The sequence below is a fragment of the Eschrichtius robustus genome, chromosome 21, assembly GCF_028021215.1.
Source record: "Eschrichtius robustus isolate mEscRob2 chromosome 21, mEscRob2.pri, whole genome shotgun sequence".
In the NCBI taxonomy this organism is placed as follows: Eukaryota; Metazoa; Chordata; class Mammalia; order Artiodactyla; family Eschrichtiidae; genus Eschrichtius; species Eschrichtius robustus.
This window is the reverse complement of record NC_090844.1, coordinates 11029817-11047219: the sequence shown is the minus strand read 5'-3', so window position 1 is coordinate 11047219 and position 17403 is coordinate 11029817. Positions and strand designations below refer to the sequence as shown.

Genomic DNA, 17403 nt, shown 5'->3' with positions numbered 1-17403 from the left:
TGTGGTGAGTGTCAGTTCTTCCTCTCTTTTTCTGGCTGAATGATATTCCATCATGTGGCTACATCACCGTTTGTTTATCCGTCCATCACTTGATGAACATTTAAGTTGTTTCCACTTTGGGGCTCTCATGAATAGTTCTGCAGTTCATGAACATTCATGCACAAGTTTTTATGTGGATGCTTATCTTCATTCTCTAATACCTGGGGGTGGAGCTGCAGGGTCATTTGGGAACATGAGATGTATCCTTTTGAGGAGCTTCCAGACTGTTTTTTTTTGTCTGTTTGCTTGTTTTTGGTTTTTTAACATCTTTATTGGAGTATAATTCCTTTACAGTGGCGTGTTAGTTCCGCTTTATAACAAAGTGAATCAGCTATATGTATACATTTACCCCCATATCCCCTCCCTCTTGCGTCTCCCTCCCACCCTCCAAATCCCACCCCTCTAGGTGGTCACAAAGCACTGAGCTGATCTCCCTGTGCTATGCGGCTGCTTCCCACTAGCTATCTATTTTACATTTGGTAGTGTATATATGTCCATGCCACTCTCTCACTTCGTCCCAGCTTACCCTTCCCCCTCCCCATGTCCTCAAGTCCATTCTATACATCTGCATCTTTATTCCTGTCCTGCCCCTAGGTTCTTCAGAACCATTTTTTTTTTTTGTAGATTCCATATGTATGTGTTAGCATACGGTATTTGTTTTTCTCTTTCTGACTTACTTCACTCTGTATGACAGTCTCTAGGTCCATCCACCTCACTACACATAACTCAATTTCGTTTCTTTTTATGGCTGAGTAATATTCCATTGTATATATGTGCCACATCTTCTTTATCCATTCATCTGTTGATGGACACTTAGGTTGCTTCCATGTCCTGGCTATTGTAAATAGTGCTCCCAGACTGTTTTTAAACTGGCTGAACCTCATCTACTTAATAATGTAAATTTTCAATGTATTCTATACTATGTTGTGCTGTATGTATAAATATATTTCTATAAACTGTATCCCTCATTTTAACTTTTTAATTTTCTTATTTATATCCATTTATGCTTTCATCTCTGAAGGCTTACAGGCACATCATTTTGTAACAAGAGCAGATTTTTTCATGAACCTTGATACATTTACATCCATTGGTGCTGATAGAGTGTCATAACATGGAAGATAAGTAATTGGAGCTTTTTCTTAATACTCATCGTTCTTTCTGATTTTTTAATCTCTCTGCTTTCCTTACCGTGGACTCTAGTTCATAATCCTTTGAGCAATAGTGCCACCTTTTCCTTAAAATACATTTCATAAGTTGAACTATAAGGCAATTTGAATGGAGAAGAAGAGGATTTTTCGAAAGACATTGGGTCTCTTTAAATATATCCTTCGGAAAATCGAATTCTATTAAAATTTATGTGCCGCCCAGCAAGCTCCTTGAGAACAAGGGCGAGTATTCAATCATCTTGTTTCTGTCCTTGGTGCCCAGTAAATGTGTGTTAGATAAATGACTCATTTTGCTGGGTAAACGTATTTGGGGAGAGCGTTTTAATACCAAAAAACATCTCCTAAGAGGGGTTGTTCTGCTGTGGTCCTTACTGATGATGTTGGTCTGCAGGCCTCTGGGTTCCTCTCTGTTTATACGGACTCTGCGTACACAGTTCACTAATATTGACCTCTATTTTGTGTCTCTTTGGAAAAATAAATTATAGTGAAAGATGCTAGCAAATTGAATTTCAAAGAATAAACCTCAGAAATGCTGAATGTCAGAGGTTTAAATGGATACCCTCTATTCTGGTTACACTCAGCAATTTCTAATACAAATATGGGTAGTAAGGCAAGTTTTGTGATATGTGACTTAGAGGGTCTTGGGATCAACAGTGTTTTCAGTAAAATGGACCCGAAGAGCCTTTCGGTGGAGCCAGAGGGACCCTGGGGGACGCTGTTCTCTGTAAAAATCCAGGTGTGGCTTCAGCTGCCACTTGGAATACTCGGCATCCAGGAAACACAGTTTCATCATCACACAGAGGGCTTAGAGGGTCATAAACTCAACAGCGGGCTCTTTAAATAAGCAGAAAGGACATGTACGAGAAAATAAGGGAGGATCTCCAGCAGGGAAAGAGCCTCGCTCGGAACTGCCATAGTGAAGCCAGTGCCTGCCAGCCCCATCGTGCAAACACCTCTCGGTTTGACACCCCTGGGCCGAACCCCGGCCACATGACCTTGTAAACGCGATCCCGCCGTTAGCGTGGACTCTGCTTTGTGATCCTGGCTTTCACCCAGGTCTGGGGGAATGCATCTCATCAGAGGAGCGCAGGTCATGTGCCCTTCCCCCGGCTCCAGGGGAGTCTGAGAAAGGAACTAGTTAACGTGTGTAGTCCTGCAGGAGGAGCCCACCTCTGCCCGTCGCAGTGGCGTATTCTCTGAACAAACAACAACAAAAGGACTGAGACGTCTGTGAGCCAAACAGATGACAGAGACCATCACCACATAATGTAAAACTAAAACGCCCCAGGTAGGAGCTCCAGAGAACTAACTCTGCTACAGAAAGCAGCCATACACTCTGGAGTGTGTTAAGTATGTGCTAGATATCTGTCTGAGACATTTATCTGTGAATTCACTGTGTATGTATGAGATGTGCATGTATACATGTAGCATGTACATATGTAATTAGACCAACACAAATGGAGAGAGAAATTGTGATGGAAACTGCAATGTTGCTAAGATGTTAATTCTCCGCAGACTGAGGTATCATTTCAATGCAACCTCAGTCAAAGCTGATGCAATTCAAAGCAGCCTCACTTTTTAGAGAAACGGACAGGAAGATTCTAAAATGTGTGTGAAAATGCAAAGGACCTTAGGAGAGCCAAAACAATCTTGACAAAGTTGGACAACTCACACTATCTGATTTTTTCCAGCCCTAAACCAGCTGTCTCTTCAAGGATCCCTGTTGCCTTTCAGGAGAATGGTGTTTAGAAACCAAGATCTGGGCACTGGATGTGCTCACTGCTAGTTTCCTTAGCAGGCAGAGCTAAGTATACACGCTTATATCTATAATTATTTACTTTGTCTACCCATCTGCATCTGTATCAAGCTGAACATGAATTCATACCGATGTCTCTGACTATAATCTAATGCAACATGGTTCATTCTAGCTTTTCTCCCTCCCCTTGCTTATCTGTACAAGATAGGTTTAAATTTCCATTGAGACTTCCTCTTTGAACCAATTTAGAAGACTGGTGTTGTTTTGTTTTGTCTTTGTTTTTGTTTTTTCTAGTTGAAACACTCGCTTTATTGTCGACTGATTGAAATTTATTGTACTAAGGTGCTGAAATACTGAGGTGCTAGTCAACAGCATTGTTAGCATGTGTCAGACCCTACTGACTAATTCACACAAAGATTTTATTTTATCTTTTGCCACTTTGTCCAAGACAGTAGTGATAGCTTTAGTTGATAGATAGCAGGCATGTGAGTATAGCAGGAGATCCAGCTCCTTGGTCTGTTTTATTCATATATTAAAAAAAAGTTTGGGGCTTCCCTGGTGGCACAGTGGTTGAGAATCTGCCTGCCAATGCAGGGCACACGGGTTCGAGCCCTGGTCTGGGAAGATCCCACATGCCGCGGAGCAACTAGGCCCGTGAGCCACAATTACTGAGCCTGCGCGTCTGGAGCCTGTGCTCCGCAACAAGAGAGGCCGCGATAGTGAAAGGCCCGCGCACGGCGATAAAGAGTGGCCCCCGCTCGCCGCAACTAGAGAAAGCCCTCGCACAGAAACGAAGACCCAACACAGCCATAAATAAATTAATTACTTAATTAAAAAAAAAAAAAAAAGAAGTTTGGAAAGTTGATAAAGGCATTTCATTAATTAATCCTTAAAACAACTGAAACCAAATTCATGCCAAAGTTCCTGCTTGACACGTGTTCCTCAAAAGATATTACCTCTTTCAACATATACAAAGCCAAGAAAGGCATAGTTAAGGGAAGGAATATTACCTACATAGTATTATATATCAGCTTTTCAGCATGACAGAGAAAAGGCAGAGCTCCTTCATTTAGAAACTGGGTCTCTTCTTCACATACTCTGCCAAAATACATAGTCTGACCAAAAGATGTAGGAGTCTTGATAATCTGCTCGTCTTTTAATCCTCGCTAATAAAGATGAACAAATACTCATCACATGGACGTCAACTAGTCTAAGCAGATGGACCACACATGTCACTTTTCAGAACCTGTTTTCATATCTGAATTGAGTCACTGCAGACCTAACTTTCAAATATTTGGGGATTTTCCAGAAATCTTTCTGTTATTGATTTCTAGTTTAATTTATTTTGGTCCAAGAACATATTTTGTATGATTTCTATTCTTTCAAAGTTGCTAAGGTTTGTTTTATAATATAGTCTATTGTGCTGAATGCCCAATGGGCACTCACTTGAGGAGAATATGGATGGTGCTGTTGTGGGTTGGAGACCATCTGCCCTTAAGACAGAGAGCTATTGGTGTCAGAATAGACCAGGATTTCTCACCCTCAGCACTAGTGATATCTGGGGCCAGACGACTCTTTTCAGTTGACGACTATCTGTGCACGATAGAGTTTTGGTAGCATCTCTGCCTCTGCCCAGCACCCACCCCCAAGTTGTGACGACAGAATATCTCCAGGCATTTCCAACTGTCCCGCGGGAGGTGAAATCTCTCAGGATAAGGAAAACTCAAAAGGACAGAATATATCAATGTGACACAAGAGTGAATCTAACCATCACAATTTAAAACTTCCGCTCACCAAGAGACTCCAATAAGAAGGGGACAAGGCAAGCCACAAAGTGAAGGGAAATATTTGAAATGCCTATCTGACAAAGGATTTGAATACAGAATACATAAAGAACTCCCACAAAACAAAACTATGAAGACAAATAACCCGATTAAAAATGGGGGGAAAAAGTTGAAAAGTCACTTCACAAAAGAAGATGTACAAATAACCAATCATCACATCATTAGTCATCCAGGAAATGAGGAGTAAACGTTAACGAGACACCACTTCACTTTCAGTACAATGGCTCAGCTTGAGAAGAATGACAACCGAGAATGCTGATGAGAGTGTGGGTGAGGGTTACAGAAAAGAAACTGTCAGAATTCATTGAGTCCTGAATGTGGGCTCTGCACATTTCACGTGTATCAACTTGTCTCAGTTTATAACAATGTAGTGGTGTTTATTTTTCTGTTCCTTGATTTCTATTTTAGAAAAAATTATGTTCTTTTGATGACTTCACCTAGGTTTGTTCTTTTCAAAAAAAATCAAACAGTTGAAATGTTTTGTTCGGACAAAATCTGACCCGGAAAAATGGGGGCCCCATCTGAGCAGCCCCTCTGTCAGCTCCCCCAGGTGTGTCCTAAGACATTTCTACCAAACTCCCAGACATTGTGCATTAGGAACACCTGCGCTCCCGTCTGCGTCCCCGACACCGTAACCCTGAACATACCGCCATTGTGGCACCGCCAGATGTAAGAAAGACAAACAGTGAAATTTGAGTTTCAGGTAAACAGTGCATTTTTTTAGTATAAGGATGTCCCATTTGGGACACGTTTGGAACATACTGATATTAAGAGTTACTTGCTGTTCCTCTGAACTTCAAACTCAACCGGGTGCCCTACGTTTTGATCTGGCAGTTATTCCTCCATCTTTGCTGTCTTCCGTGCCTGACGCTCTTCCTGGCACCCGCTCGAGGAAATCCGCAGAATTTACTGGAAAGGTACAAAGGCTTTTCCCCGCAGGGGGTGCTGGCCAGTAAAATAATACACGTGAGGAGCAGAGGAGCAGAATCGGAGTAGCAGGTCCAGACAGTCGAGCGAGGCACGAGGGGAAAGTGCAGGACGCAAGGGCAGCCTCGGCAGAGTGTAGAAAGTTCACGGACTCCGGGCTGCAGGCAGCTCCTCCCTAACGAGCCCCGGGCGCCGGCCACCTCCTCTCCGGATGCGTTTCCAGCCACGTGACGTGAGCCATTCCTCCGTGAGACACCCCCCCCCCCCCCGCCAGCCTTCAAGTCAGATGCAGGTACCTGATTCTGAGCCTGTTTCCTGCCCCATTTCAGAAGCCTCCATAGAGGCGGGAAGGTCTCAGCTGTCCCCAGGCCCCGAGTGCCAGGTCCTCCAGTGTCACTTTTAGGGTCTGAGCGCTTGCGTTGTCACCAACAGACACCCCGGCCCAGCATGGTGTGATTAGGGCACAAGCACACCTTCATCTCCTGCGACTGCAATTAAAGCTTAAAGGACCCTTTTAGTCTAAATACGGAAATAATCTGGAAAAAAACATTTTCTGAAATCACTTAATTGCAAGTTTATGTGACATGTGTGCTGAAAGACATTAGAATGATTTCCATTTTGTAGGAGGAATAGCACACACACACCTATATCTCACACACACACACACACACTTTCTCACACCCCTATCTGTAATGATGTTTAGAATGTTCCATTCTCCACGTAATGCAGTGAAGACAGTGGTCATATATGCACGCCATTCCGGTCAGATTCCATTTATAAAAATGTGAAGTTGCCCTCTGTATCTAGAATAAACACATTTAGTTTGAAAAAGATGTTTTCTTATATTTCTCCTTCATACAACCTACTTAGAGTCTTGACTGTTTTTCTAAGGTGACAAAAATAAAGAGAATTGTTTATTTTGTCTAAATATTCAAGCATATCCACGTGGATCTGAATAGCTGAATCCAGAGGCCTGGCATGTATTTTGTTACGTGAATTTGTTTTTACAATGATCCGAAGCCACAGAAGAGGTTTGTGAGCCTGTGGTCCAGCAAACAACTCTGACAGTTTGCAGAGGGAAAGGAAGAAGTAGAAAACTAGGAAACCTCTTTTATACGACTCCTTTTCACTCTTACAGCTTTCCAAAATAGGTTTCCAATCTCATTTATGCATATATGACTGTCTAACGTGGGCATCATTTGAAAGGGAAAAAAACTGGAAAAAAAAAATGTTTCATGTTATTTTAGAAAACGTTCTATGGTTTCCTCTTAAGAATTTCTGAGCCACCAGAAAGTCTATACATGAAGATGTATTTCCATGCCTGACAACTGTGATGTCGAAGTAGGAGTTATTCTTATGAGGGAATAACTGAGGGGCTTAAAGGGAACTTCAAAGTGGTATCAACTCCCGAAGACGGATTTCTGAGGAAGAGCAGAACTCCATCGTCAGGAATTGAGGGAGAGGGACAGGCCCTGGGGTCCCGGCCCCGGTTCCAGTGGGTCACGGCAGCCCTGCCCCTCCACCGTCGACTCACCTCCCCGTCTCAGCTCCTGATCCGTCTCCGGGTCTGTGATTCGTGAGGATCGCTGGCCTTCCTGGGCAGTATTAGAAGATGCCAAGCTACTAAAATGTTTAAAGTTCTGTTAACCCTAATGTGGCACAGTTGGGTTTTTTTTTTTTAATTTATCTTTGGCTGTGTTGGGTCTTCGTTTCTGTGCGAGGGCTTTCTCTAGTTGCGGCGAGCAGGGGCCACTCTTCATCGCGGTGCGCGGGCCCCTCACCATCGCGGCCTCTCTTGTTGCGGAGCACAGGCTCCAGACGCGCAGGCTCAGTAGTTGTGGCTCACGGGCCTAGTTGCTCCGCGGCATGTGGGATCTTCCAGTTGGGTTTTTTTAACTGTTTAAAACATTTGGTGATAGAGGACCAGACCTTTCGGGCCTTCTTCTCCTGTGACTCAGCAGCTGCAATCTTGGGGCTAAAAGCATGAGTTTCAGAGCCAGGCTGCCTGGCCCCGGAGTCTAGCTCTGCGTTCGCCCCGGGGGCACCTGGGCAAGGTGCGCCTCGATCTGCCTGTTTGCACAATGAGGCCATACCGTGTGGGGTTCCCGCAAGTGCTGAATGGGTTGGTACCGGGTCAGAAGCTTACAGGAATCCAGCATAACAGTGTATAGTAAACGTTAACTGTTGTGAGTCTGTAAAAGAAAACAACCTGATTAACTTTCTATAGTGGAAGCCCTTCTTTAAGAGGCTACCCTGTGTTGGAATAAGGAGATGGTTGGGAGTTTTTTAAAATGTATTTGAAACGTAGAGTCACAAATACACGGAATTGTGTGTGGGTACCACCCAGCCACGACCAAAGGGGCATTTGCTGTAGTTCTGAGTCACCCCCCCAGCTCACGGCGCCAGGCTCTGGGCTGGAAATCTGGATACAGAGATCAAGAAGACACAGCCCTTCTCTTAAAGATTCTCAGAACTTTAATTTGAGAATGTTGAAACGGTGAAGAGAGGTGTTAATCAGCAGGGAAATGTCTTCTGTCGGAAGGAAATAAGATAAAAGTGCTAACAGGTAGAAATCGTAGTGTGAAGTCAGTGATTCAAGGAAACACAGAAGGAGAGGGGAACCCAGAAAGGTTTCATTTTTGCAAAAACAAACATGAGGCCGAGAGCCTGAGGGTCCGGGCAGCACACCTCCACACACACCACCGAGGCCGCGATGCTCAGGCCCCTGCAGGTGACCTTGGACTAAACACGGTGCAGGTGAGGCTGGCGAGGTCACATCCAAGCTAGCCTGGGCCCCACGTGGTGGCCATGGGCGCTGTGGGTGGTCGCACACCTGCCTGCTTCCAGCTGTGGGCCCACGGAGGCACCAAGGGACCCGTGGCCGTGCTGGTGCAGACCCCGGCCGGGAGCAGCGGGGGTGACGACGAGTTGGGCAGGGGCTTGCACCCTTTACGAGCCAAGGTCAGAGCTGGCTCCAAGCTCACTTCTCTGCCATTCCTTTTCCTTTCTTTTCTTTGTTTTTTTGTTTTGAGTAGAGAGGAGGAAGGTAGGAGCTGGAATATGTTATACGTCTGGTTTTAAAACAAAAATTATTTTTATAATAATTTATAATATAAATTGTATTCTATTAATATCTAAAAATGCATATTACTAATTTTACCCAAAATAATGACTTTATAAGAAATGGGCTTTGCTTAATCAGAACTTTTCATTGAGCCCATTTTTTTCTCTTCTGCCCCATTTCTAAAGAAGTAAGGCACAGAGAAAGCAATTTACATCAAGAGTTTACTTTGAAAAACAAGGGAACATTCTTCGGCCATATATGGAGTCAGAATTAGCAACCTCATATTTAGACACACTTTTATACACAGGCCTGTGCGGTGATCCTATTTAATGTTCCCATTGTGATCTGCAATACGAAAGATGAATAAACTCATTATTTGTGTCCACATTATTCCAGTTTGGGGTCAAATAAGAGGAATTCTTACTATATTGTGGAAAGTCTGTCACCAAAAGCTGAAAGGAGTTCAGTTAGTCAGAAACGTAAGCTAAGCCGAACCTTCTACATGCCAGACGCCCTCAAGGTTTTCCCATACTTTTAACATTTTGCAGAATAACAAGAAGGGATACCAGAGGAAATAGATTTTTAAAGCTGTTTGAGAGAAAATGATCCTTACGATAACAATATGGATTTGATTTTTCAGTCTGCTCTCTGCCTGTATTGTGTAATCTGCACAACTTCCCGTAAGTTAAAACTGAAGGCGAGCCTTTGATTTTTTTCTTTTATTTTTCTGAGTGTGTAAAGTTGCTAAAAGCTACCCTGATTTTTATGAGACTCTCATGGTTTTTTGACCCCAATTCGCTCTGATGGTGTGTGAGTTACCTGTGCTTTCAGCACTTTTTTATTCTATATGGAGTGATCCTAATGTCACTCCCTGATCATAAAAAGTCAGGTTTCAAAGCAAGTTTGTAAATAGGCTCCCCTGTTGCTTTTGAGGAAATCGCATCTGTGCCGAGTGTCTGTCAGGAATGTTTACATGAGGCAAAGGTGTCCACCGCAGGACGAAGTTTGGTAACAGCCTCTGGGCGATGCTCACGGAAGCCTCTTCTCTTCTCTCCGTGTCTTTCCTGTAGCCAGAGCTACCTGCAAGCTGCCAGCGACGGGCCTGCCGGCCACAGCCTGGACCCCTCTGCCAACTACAGCTCCCCGAAATTCCGCTCCCGGAACCAGAGCTACATGCGGGCCGTCAGCACCCTCAGCCAGGCCAGCTGCGTCAGCCAGGTGGGGTCCCTCCTCCCTCCCACCCCGCCCCGAGTCAGCCCCAGCCAGGGCCGCAGGCCAGGCCGTGAGCAGACGCGCATTCCGGCCTGGAGTCATCCTGGCCTGATTGCGCCCCCGGGACTTTATAAGATTAATTGCGGGGGCAGGGGCTGCGTTTATGGCTCTGTCATTCTTTCTCCCGCCTGCTCTGAGCCGGGATGGCTGACTAGCTGGCCGTCTTGGCCTCCGTCCCCTCCGTCCCCTCCACGCTGATCAGCCTCCTTCCCTGTGTCACGCCCCCCATGTGGAGGGTCTGGGTCCCACCACCCTGAGGGGACACACAGGGTCTCCCAGCACCAGCTGCCCAAGTTTGCTGGTGTTTCTGGGGACAGACACCCTCTCAGCTCCAGGAAAGCCTTTGAAGATGCCAGGTGGCAGGTGTGTCCCAACCTTCCCCTCGGCTTCTTACTGCTTGAGCGAGACGGAGGCCCCAGATGGAAGAGGGGGACCTGCCGGGGGGCCCCGCCGCGTCCCTACAGACCTCCTGCCTCTTCCCCACCGGACCCGGCCCTCCTCACCCCTCACATCCTAGTCGCCACTCCGTACACGCCGGCGCCTGGTCCTCAGTGTCCCTGTGACCCAATGTACGGCTAGTGCGATGGAATATTTTCAGTCTCGCCCTGGGATCCACAATGTGGCCGTTGTCGTGGGAGCGGGGCAGCTCTGGGGACGGGGCAGCTACGCCCGCTCCCTGGGCGGGAAGACAAACCGGTCCCGAGGCCGAGGGCGCGAGTGAGGCTCTGAGCTGGTCCTCGCCGTGTTGTCCCCGGGGCGGCATCTTTGCTGAGGCTCCGCCCGGCCGAATCTCCTGAGGTCACCGTCCCTAGACAGTCTCTGCGTTTACTTTGTTTCTGCTCATCCACCGTTCGGATAATTCTGACAATGCTCCCTTTCCCCAGGAGCCCGGGGAGCTCAGGGCTGCGGCGGACGCTTTGTTGCGCATCAGGACGGGTGCCGGGGCGGGGGGATGTCAGGAGACCCGCAGGGGCGGGGGGATGTCAGGAGACCCGCACGGGGGCGGGGGGGGGGGCGCCCTGCATCCTCACTCACTGAAGGAAGGACGTTTGCCTTCCTCCGTGTCAGGTCCTGCCACCGTCTCTTCTCTCTCGTCTTTGAAAAGCTGTTTCAGTGTGATCGTAGCTTCTTTCTGTCATGCATCCTTTTCTTTTTAAATTTTGGTAAAATATACATAGCATAAAATGTACCATCTTAACCACTTCTCAGTGTCCAGTTCAGTGGCATTAAGTACATTCACATTGTTGGGCAAACACCACCATCATGCAGAACTTTCTCGTCTTCCCAAACTGACACTGTCCCCACTAAACACTGACTCCCCTTTCCCCTTCCCCAGCCCCTGCCCCACCGTCTACGTTCTGTCTCTGTGGATCTGAGTCCTCCAGAGACCTCACATGAGTGACTCATACGGTATGTGTCCTTCTGTGTCTAGTTTATTTCACTTTCCCCCAGGTCCATCCATATGGTAGCCTGTGTCAGAATTTGCTTCCTTTTTAAGGTTAAATTATATTCCATTGTGTGAATGGAACGCATTGTGTTTGTCCATCAACAGACACTTGGGTTGCTTCCCCCTCTTGGCTACTGTGAGTAACACGGCTGTGAACACGGGTGTACAAGTGTCTGTTCACGTCCCTGCTTTCAGTTCTTGTGCACGTATACCCAGAAGTGGCATTGCTGCATCAGACAGGAGTTCTAGTTTTAACCTTCTCAGGAAACTCTATATGGTTTGTCACAGCGCCTGCCCCATTTTTCACCCCTGGCAGCTGTGCGCACGGTCCCAGGGCCCCCACACCCTCACTGTCATGCTTGCTCTGGAATTGTCATCCATCCTGACGCCCGAGGAGCCCGCCCCCAGCTGTATGTCGACCTCTCTGCTACCAACGGGACAGTCACCTTTCTCACCGTCTTCCCAAGTTTCTCTTCTTTGCTTTCTCGGTGCCCACATTCTCCAGAAGCACTTTAAGTGCTTTTCTGCGTTTATAGTTCACAAAAGAAATCGGTTGCTTCAGCCCACACTGGTTATTTACCGCACTGGCTTAACGTCCTCCTGGGACATCTCCAGTGGACCTGAGCCTGTGGTTTGAGTTGCCAAGCAAAACACCCACTTTTCCAAATCTCCCTCAAGCTAGTGAACAAATCAGCTCTCAGAGAACAGGTCATTTCAGTTCCTGTCTAGACCAGTTTGAGATCCTTCTCAACTACTTGTTTGGGTGAAAAAAAAGTCCCCTTCATTTCTAGAACCTCACTGATCAGTTTTGTAGCTGGAAGCACTGTCCGAATGGTCCTCACGGAAACGTCCATCACTCGTTTGTGAAGTGCACGTGCAAGCTCGATAGTGTCTCTTCCCGATGGAGAAGCTCCTGGGCGCAGGCGGGTTTGCAGAAAGGGAGAGATCCACCGAAATCCTGCGTCCTGGAGCTGGTGGACGCCGGCACCATCACTCAGTTTCTGGCTTTTTCAGGTTGTCTAACGTGGATCTTTGACATAAATGACATAAAACAATCTGAGACTTTTTGATATAATTCCACATAAGGGAAAACTTGGATTGAAAGGAATTTGTACTCCAGAAAATGTCATATTTCAAACCAGTGCGAGTGTTTCAGATGCGTTTCCCTCACTAGGCACCCAAGGCGATCATGGTGGGGTGTCGTCATCTGTCTTTGCCCTGAATTTGTGTGTCTCTTTCCAACGTCAGACACCCTCAAACTATTCGGATGATGCAGTCGCCCAGTAATTTTTCTCTGGTCTTTTCTGACTGAACAACCTGAAGATTCTCTTTCTTACCCTGGGCTTCGGGCCAGCAGTCCCGCCTTTAAATCCCCCTCAGCACCTTCCTGCATGGGCTGTTCTCGCTGGGATTTGTCCCGTGAAAGGAAAGGAGCCATTATTCTAGCTCCTGAACAATCTCAGGTAGAAGCAGGGGAGTCAGGTAAAGCATCTCAGGTAGAAGCAGGGGATTCAGGTAAAGCATCTCAGGTAGAAGCCAGGACCCATACCCAAGTCTGCAATTAGAGGTGGGCAGAAGGTGTCTTCCCTATTGAAGGGGAAATCTGATTCTTTTACCTGCTTTTACTCTGTGAACAATTAGAGGAAAAGGATTAATTTGGTGTTTAAAACAATACTTTTTTATTTACCTGTCAACATAACCGGGGGTGTTCAGGAAGTTGTGGGTGACATTTCAAGCAGTGGAATGAATGACTATTGGACGTGCTGGGCTGAGACAGTGACCAGGTCGTGGCAGCTGTAAGGACGCGGCTGGGAGGAGTGAGTGGGTGCCGGGGAGCAGAGGGGGTCGGAGGGCAGAGTCTCCTGCGCAGGGAGACCAGCCCAGGTTCCCGGGCCCCTCCGTGAGCCCTGTCTGTGGCCTCTGCCTGAGCCCTGATTCCACTCCCACCTTCCCATGCCCCCCAGAGCCTCAGCCCTCCCGTGTCAGGGTCACCGCAGGCATCCCCACACACGCTTCCATGTTAACATGTATGGTGCCCCCCGGGGGGTGGGCCCTAAATACAGGAGCAGTGAGGGCGGGGCCATTCATCCAAGTCCCCTCCAAGCACGGGGCAAATGCCAGCCCCCCCGGCCCACCCCCGCCTCTGCCCACGAGCCCTGGGCCTGGGAGCAGCTGCACGTCACCTGCCCAACTGGGGATTTTCGTTCTTGAAATTCCCATCGCTCCCCCACCCCGTGCTCTTTAACCTTGCCTTAGTGCTCTATGTCACTTTATTGGGCTTCCATTTAAAACCTCTAGACTTGGCTCCCGGGAAACACACGAGCGTTACCACCTAGAAACCTCAGAAGGCATGTCCCGCCATCAACTGCACACACGGAGGCCCTCAGCTCACCCGACGGTCAGGCCCCTGTGTGCACATCTCCTACGACCCCTGCACTAGCCAAAGCCTGATCATTTCTTTTTTAAATACAGTTGGAACGTTTAGGTTCCCAGGGTGACTCTCTACCTGGAAATTAAATCTCAGGCTTGAAAATAATGACTTTACCTGCGGAACCATCGAACAAAGCGCAGGCACTACCATCCCAGACTGAAGGAGGGAAACAGCGTCGCCGGAGTTTAGGTGATACCCATGCTGTGTGTACACGGCAGCACCGTCCCGGACACGGGCCTGTGCTGCTCTCCTGGGACAAGGATGTGAGCGCGTTGCCGAGCTGGGCGCTAGTTTCCAGGACGCTGAGCGGACGCAGAGTGAGATCAGCTTGAGCCGTTTCCATGAGTCTCGTGGGTACAGCCTCCACGCCTGGGGTTGTCTGAGCTGTAAACAGTCCAGGACGCGAAGGCATCACCTGGAAACGGAGAAAGAGGGAAGACTAATATTCTGAACAGTGTGAGAAACTCTTAAGCTCCCCGTCTCTCTTGCACTGGTAATAACTGCCAGCCATCCTTTAAAGTTCTGCCTCGGGGTCCACGGGCTTTCAAGGACATCTTGGGAGTGGGCGGTTTTCCTTAGTGTTTTGTAAGAAATAACACAATAAGCTGTTTCCCAAGCGTAACGATTCCCAATGCTGATTTCAAATTAATTATGCTGAAAATGGAAGACGGTAAGTGAAGGTGGGGGTGACCTGTGCTCTCTTTTCTTTTGCGACGTGGCCGTGATGACCTTGGCTGGGTCTCGCCATCACCCGGCTGTCGGTCGTTCCAGATGAGCGAGGCGGACATCAATGGGCAGCTCGAGTCGGTGTGCGAATCCGTCTTCAGTGAAGTGGAATCTCAGGCCATGGACGCCCTGGACCTCCCGGGAGGCTTCCGCACACGGAGTCACAGTTACCTCCGAGCCATTCAAGCTGGTTACTCCCAAGACGATGAACGTATCCCCATGGTGATTCCCTCTGATGTCAGCTCAACCACCAGACCCACGGCAGGTAAGGGACGCCCTCTGACCTTCCGGGGGCACGTACAGGCGTGCGCCACCTCTGTCCTGCAAGGAGTGGGTGTAAGTTACCCTCCAAACGTTTGGACACTTCCCAGTTAACGCTTGTGACATGGTCCTGTTTGCAATGGTGTTTTGAAACATTTCTTTCATAGGTAACCTTTCTTCTTCTTAGGATGAAATCTGTTGGTTGTCAAGGTACTTTACAATACTCGTGTAGAGTCTTCGTAAAGTTTTATATAGGAAAATTTGGAAGGTGATTGTGTTTCAAATACCAAAGTTTAACAGATTGCAGAAAAGCCTCAGCTGACGTGCGATGACTCCTAGGGTCCTTCAGCGCGGGTCCAGCCTGAGTCTCTGTGGCCTGGTGAGCAGATCCATAACCACGATTCAGTGCCGCAGAGCAAATCGATTGTTAATGTAAATTCACTCATCTTCTCGGGGCTGTGCGGTTCAAGGTCACAGTTTCCTTCAGTTCTTAGGGAAAACCACATCCACCCCTTTGAAAATTTACCACCTAAACTAAGAATCACTGCACTATGGTTATTTATACAACACAGTGAATAAGCATGGCCTGGGGACACCCCTAAGACAGCCAGCATCGAAGTCGCCGAGCCACATAGAAAGGCCAAGCCGAGCAGCCCAGGCACAAGCAGCGATGCGAAGAGTGTGAGATCTGGACCTGCGGTCGTGTGGGGTAGCGGGGAACAGGGACAGTTCTGGGAAGGACTGGAGAGAAGCTGGCTCATGGGACAGCACTGGGGACCAGAGTGGGGGAGGGCCCGTGTCACCACGCCATGGGCGGAGCTGGGTGTGTCTGAAGCCAAGACAACGAGCGCGACTTTGGGGCGACTGCATGTAAGTACGAGTTGCAGGCCTCAGGCCGCTGCCGTAAACCTCTGCTGTCCCACACAGCACCTGTAGGTGGGACACAAGGCGAACCAGATTCAAACCCACTCCGTCATCCCTCTAAGGCCTTGGGCAGGTTAGCTTTTCAGATTCTCGGTTCTCCGTGGTGTCCAAGAGAAGGGGTAGCTCTGAGTAACTGCTTAGGTCAGCCTGAGGATTAGTGCGCAGAGCGCTGTGGGCCTCGGTGATCTTTTTATGTTGTCCTGTGGCCCAGGGTGGAGGTGGTGATGCCCTCCGACAGCTGAGCCCGGGGCCTTCTGAAGAAACGCCAGGGGTCACCGTGGGCGCTGTTCTGGAAGCCCGGCCCTGCGGGAGCCACGCGGGACTGCAGGGGTGGCCGTCGGGGGCTTGTGGGCGGCGGGACTGCACCCCTTGGGGACCCTGTTGTCCGTGAAGTTGGGGACTGCCCCTCGTAGGGGTGGAAAAAAAATGTGGAAAATGAGCAAACTTAGGGAAGTAACGAGCCTTACCGTCCTCGCAGTTTATAAAAACATAATTAAGAAAAAAAAAAAAACACAATTAAGGGGTAATTACTGATATAGTCACCAATATTCGCTGAGTGTCTCCTACGAGCAAGTGACAATTAAGCGCTCTCCTGGTCTTCAGAAATGCTTTGAAACAATAATTACCTAGTGGGAAATGACTTTATTGTTTATAGAGCTGTCATTCCAGGGAGACTAAAAGTAAAACAGGTTTCATAGAGATAATACAAGAACCAGTGCAGAACTCAGACTAAAATTCTAATTTATGTACATATCATTTTACCAAGTACATTTTTGTATTCCCAACATGTATGCACCCAAAAAAACCCCAAAATGCTTCTCTTCAAAGTTTCTCCTGGATCTTGGCCTAGCTATGGAGTCACAGTTTCCTCCAGACTGTGGTAGAGCCAGAGAGCAGGCGTGCCTTCCAGAGTTAGGGAATGGTCTGGGAAATAAGAGGAGACATGGAAAACCTTAGGAGAAATATCGAGTTGCCTTGAAATAACTGAAATATCGAATTACAAGTTGCCTTTTTGAAGAAATGTAGGTGCAGATGAATCCTGAATTCCTCCCTTCCCCTGTTTTACTCTAAGCATTGTAAACTGAATATTTATATTTCGTTCCTAAATAGAATTGAGATGGCATGCAACAGTAGTCTACTTAATAAGACTGTGAAAAATACCAAAGAAATGAGAAACCTCTGTCTGGAAAAACGTAGAAAAACAAAAGCATCCAACTGAGGAGGATGTAAATGCCCACTTTCTATTAAAACTGAACCTCCAGTTAGATTCAGAGTCTCCTGTCAGAGAGGCAAAAACAGGGTTTCAATGATTTTGTGTTAAAATACTGCTTGGAAGATCATATAACATTTAATAGCTATCCTTGGTTGACGTGTGCGTATGTGTGGAGAGAGAGAGAGAGATTATTTTGACACATTGATTTTCTTTTATACTTCTAAAATTAGCTTTTGAAAATAATTCCCAAAAAAAGTTATTTTCAAAGACATTCCCGGTGATTATTTTGAAGAATAAGATTTATTTAAATGTTTCTTTTTGAGCTTGAAACAT

The 17403-nt window shown here is 47.3% G+C and overlaps 1 protein-coding gene across 1 annotated transcript in view; it reads left to right on the top strand.

Moving 5' to 3' along the window:
• The window catches only part of DLGAP2 (DLG associated protein 2), a 94393-nt gene that overhangs the window by 30785 nt on the left and 46205 nt on the right, over window positions 1–17403 (top strand). Inside the window, exons 3-4 of the mRNA XM_068531968.1 lie at window positions 9867–10014; window positions 14718–14937. Coding sequence (XP_068388069.1) covers window positions 9867–10014; window positions 14718–14937 — 368 coding nt within the window. The remainder of the gene's footprint in view (window positions 1–9866; window positions 10015–14717; window positions 14938–17403) is intronic.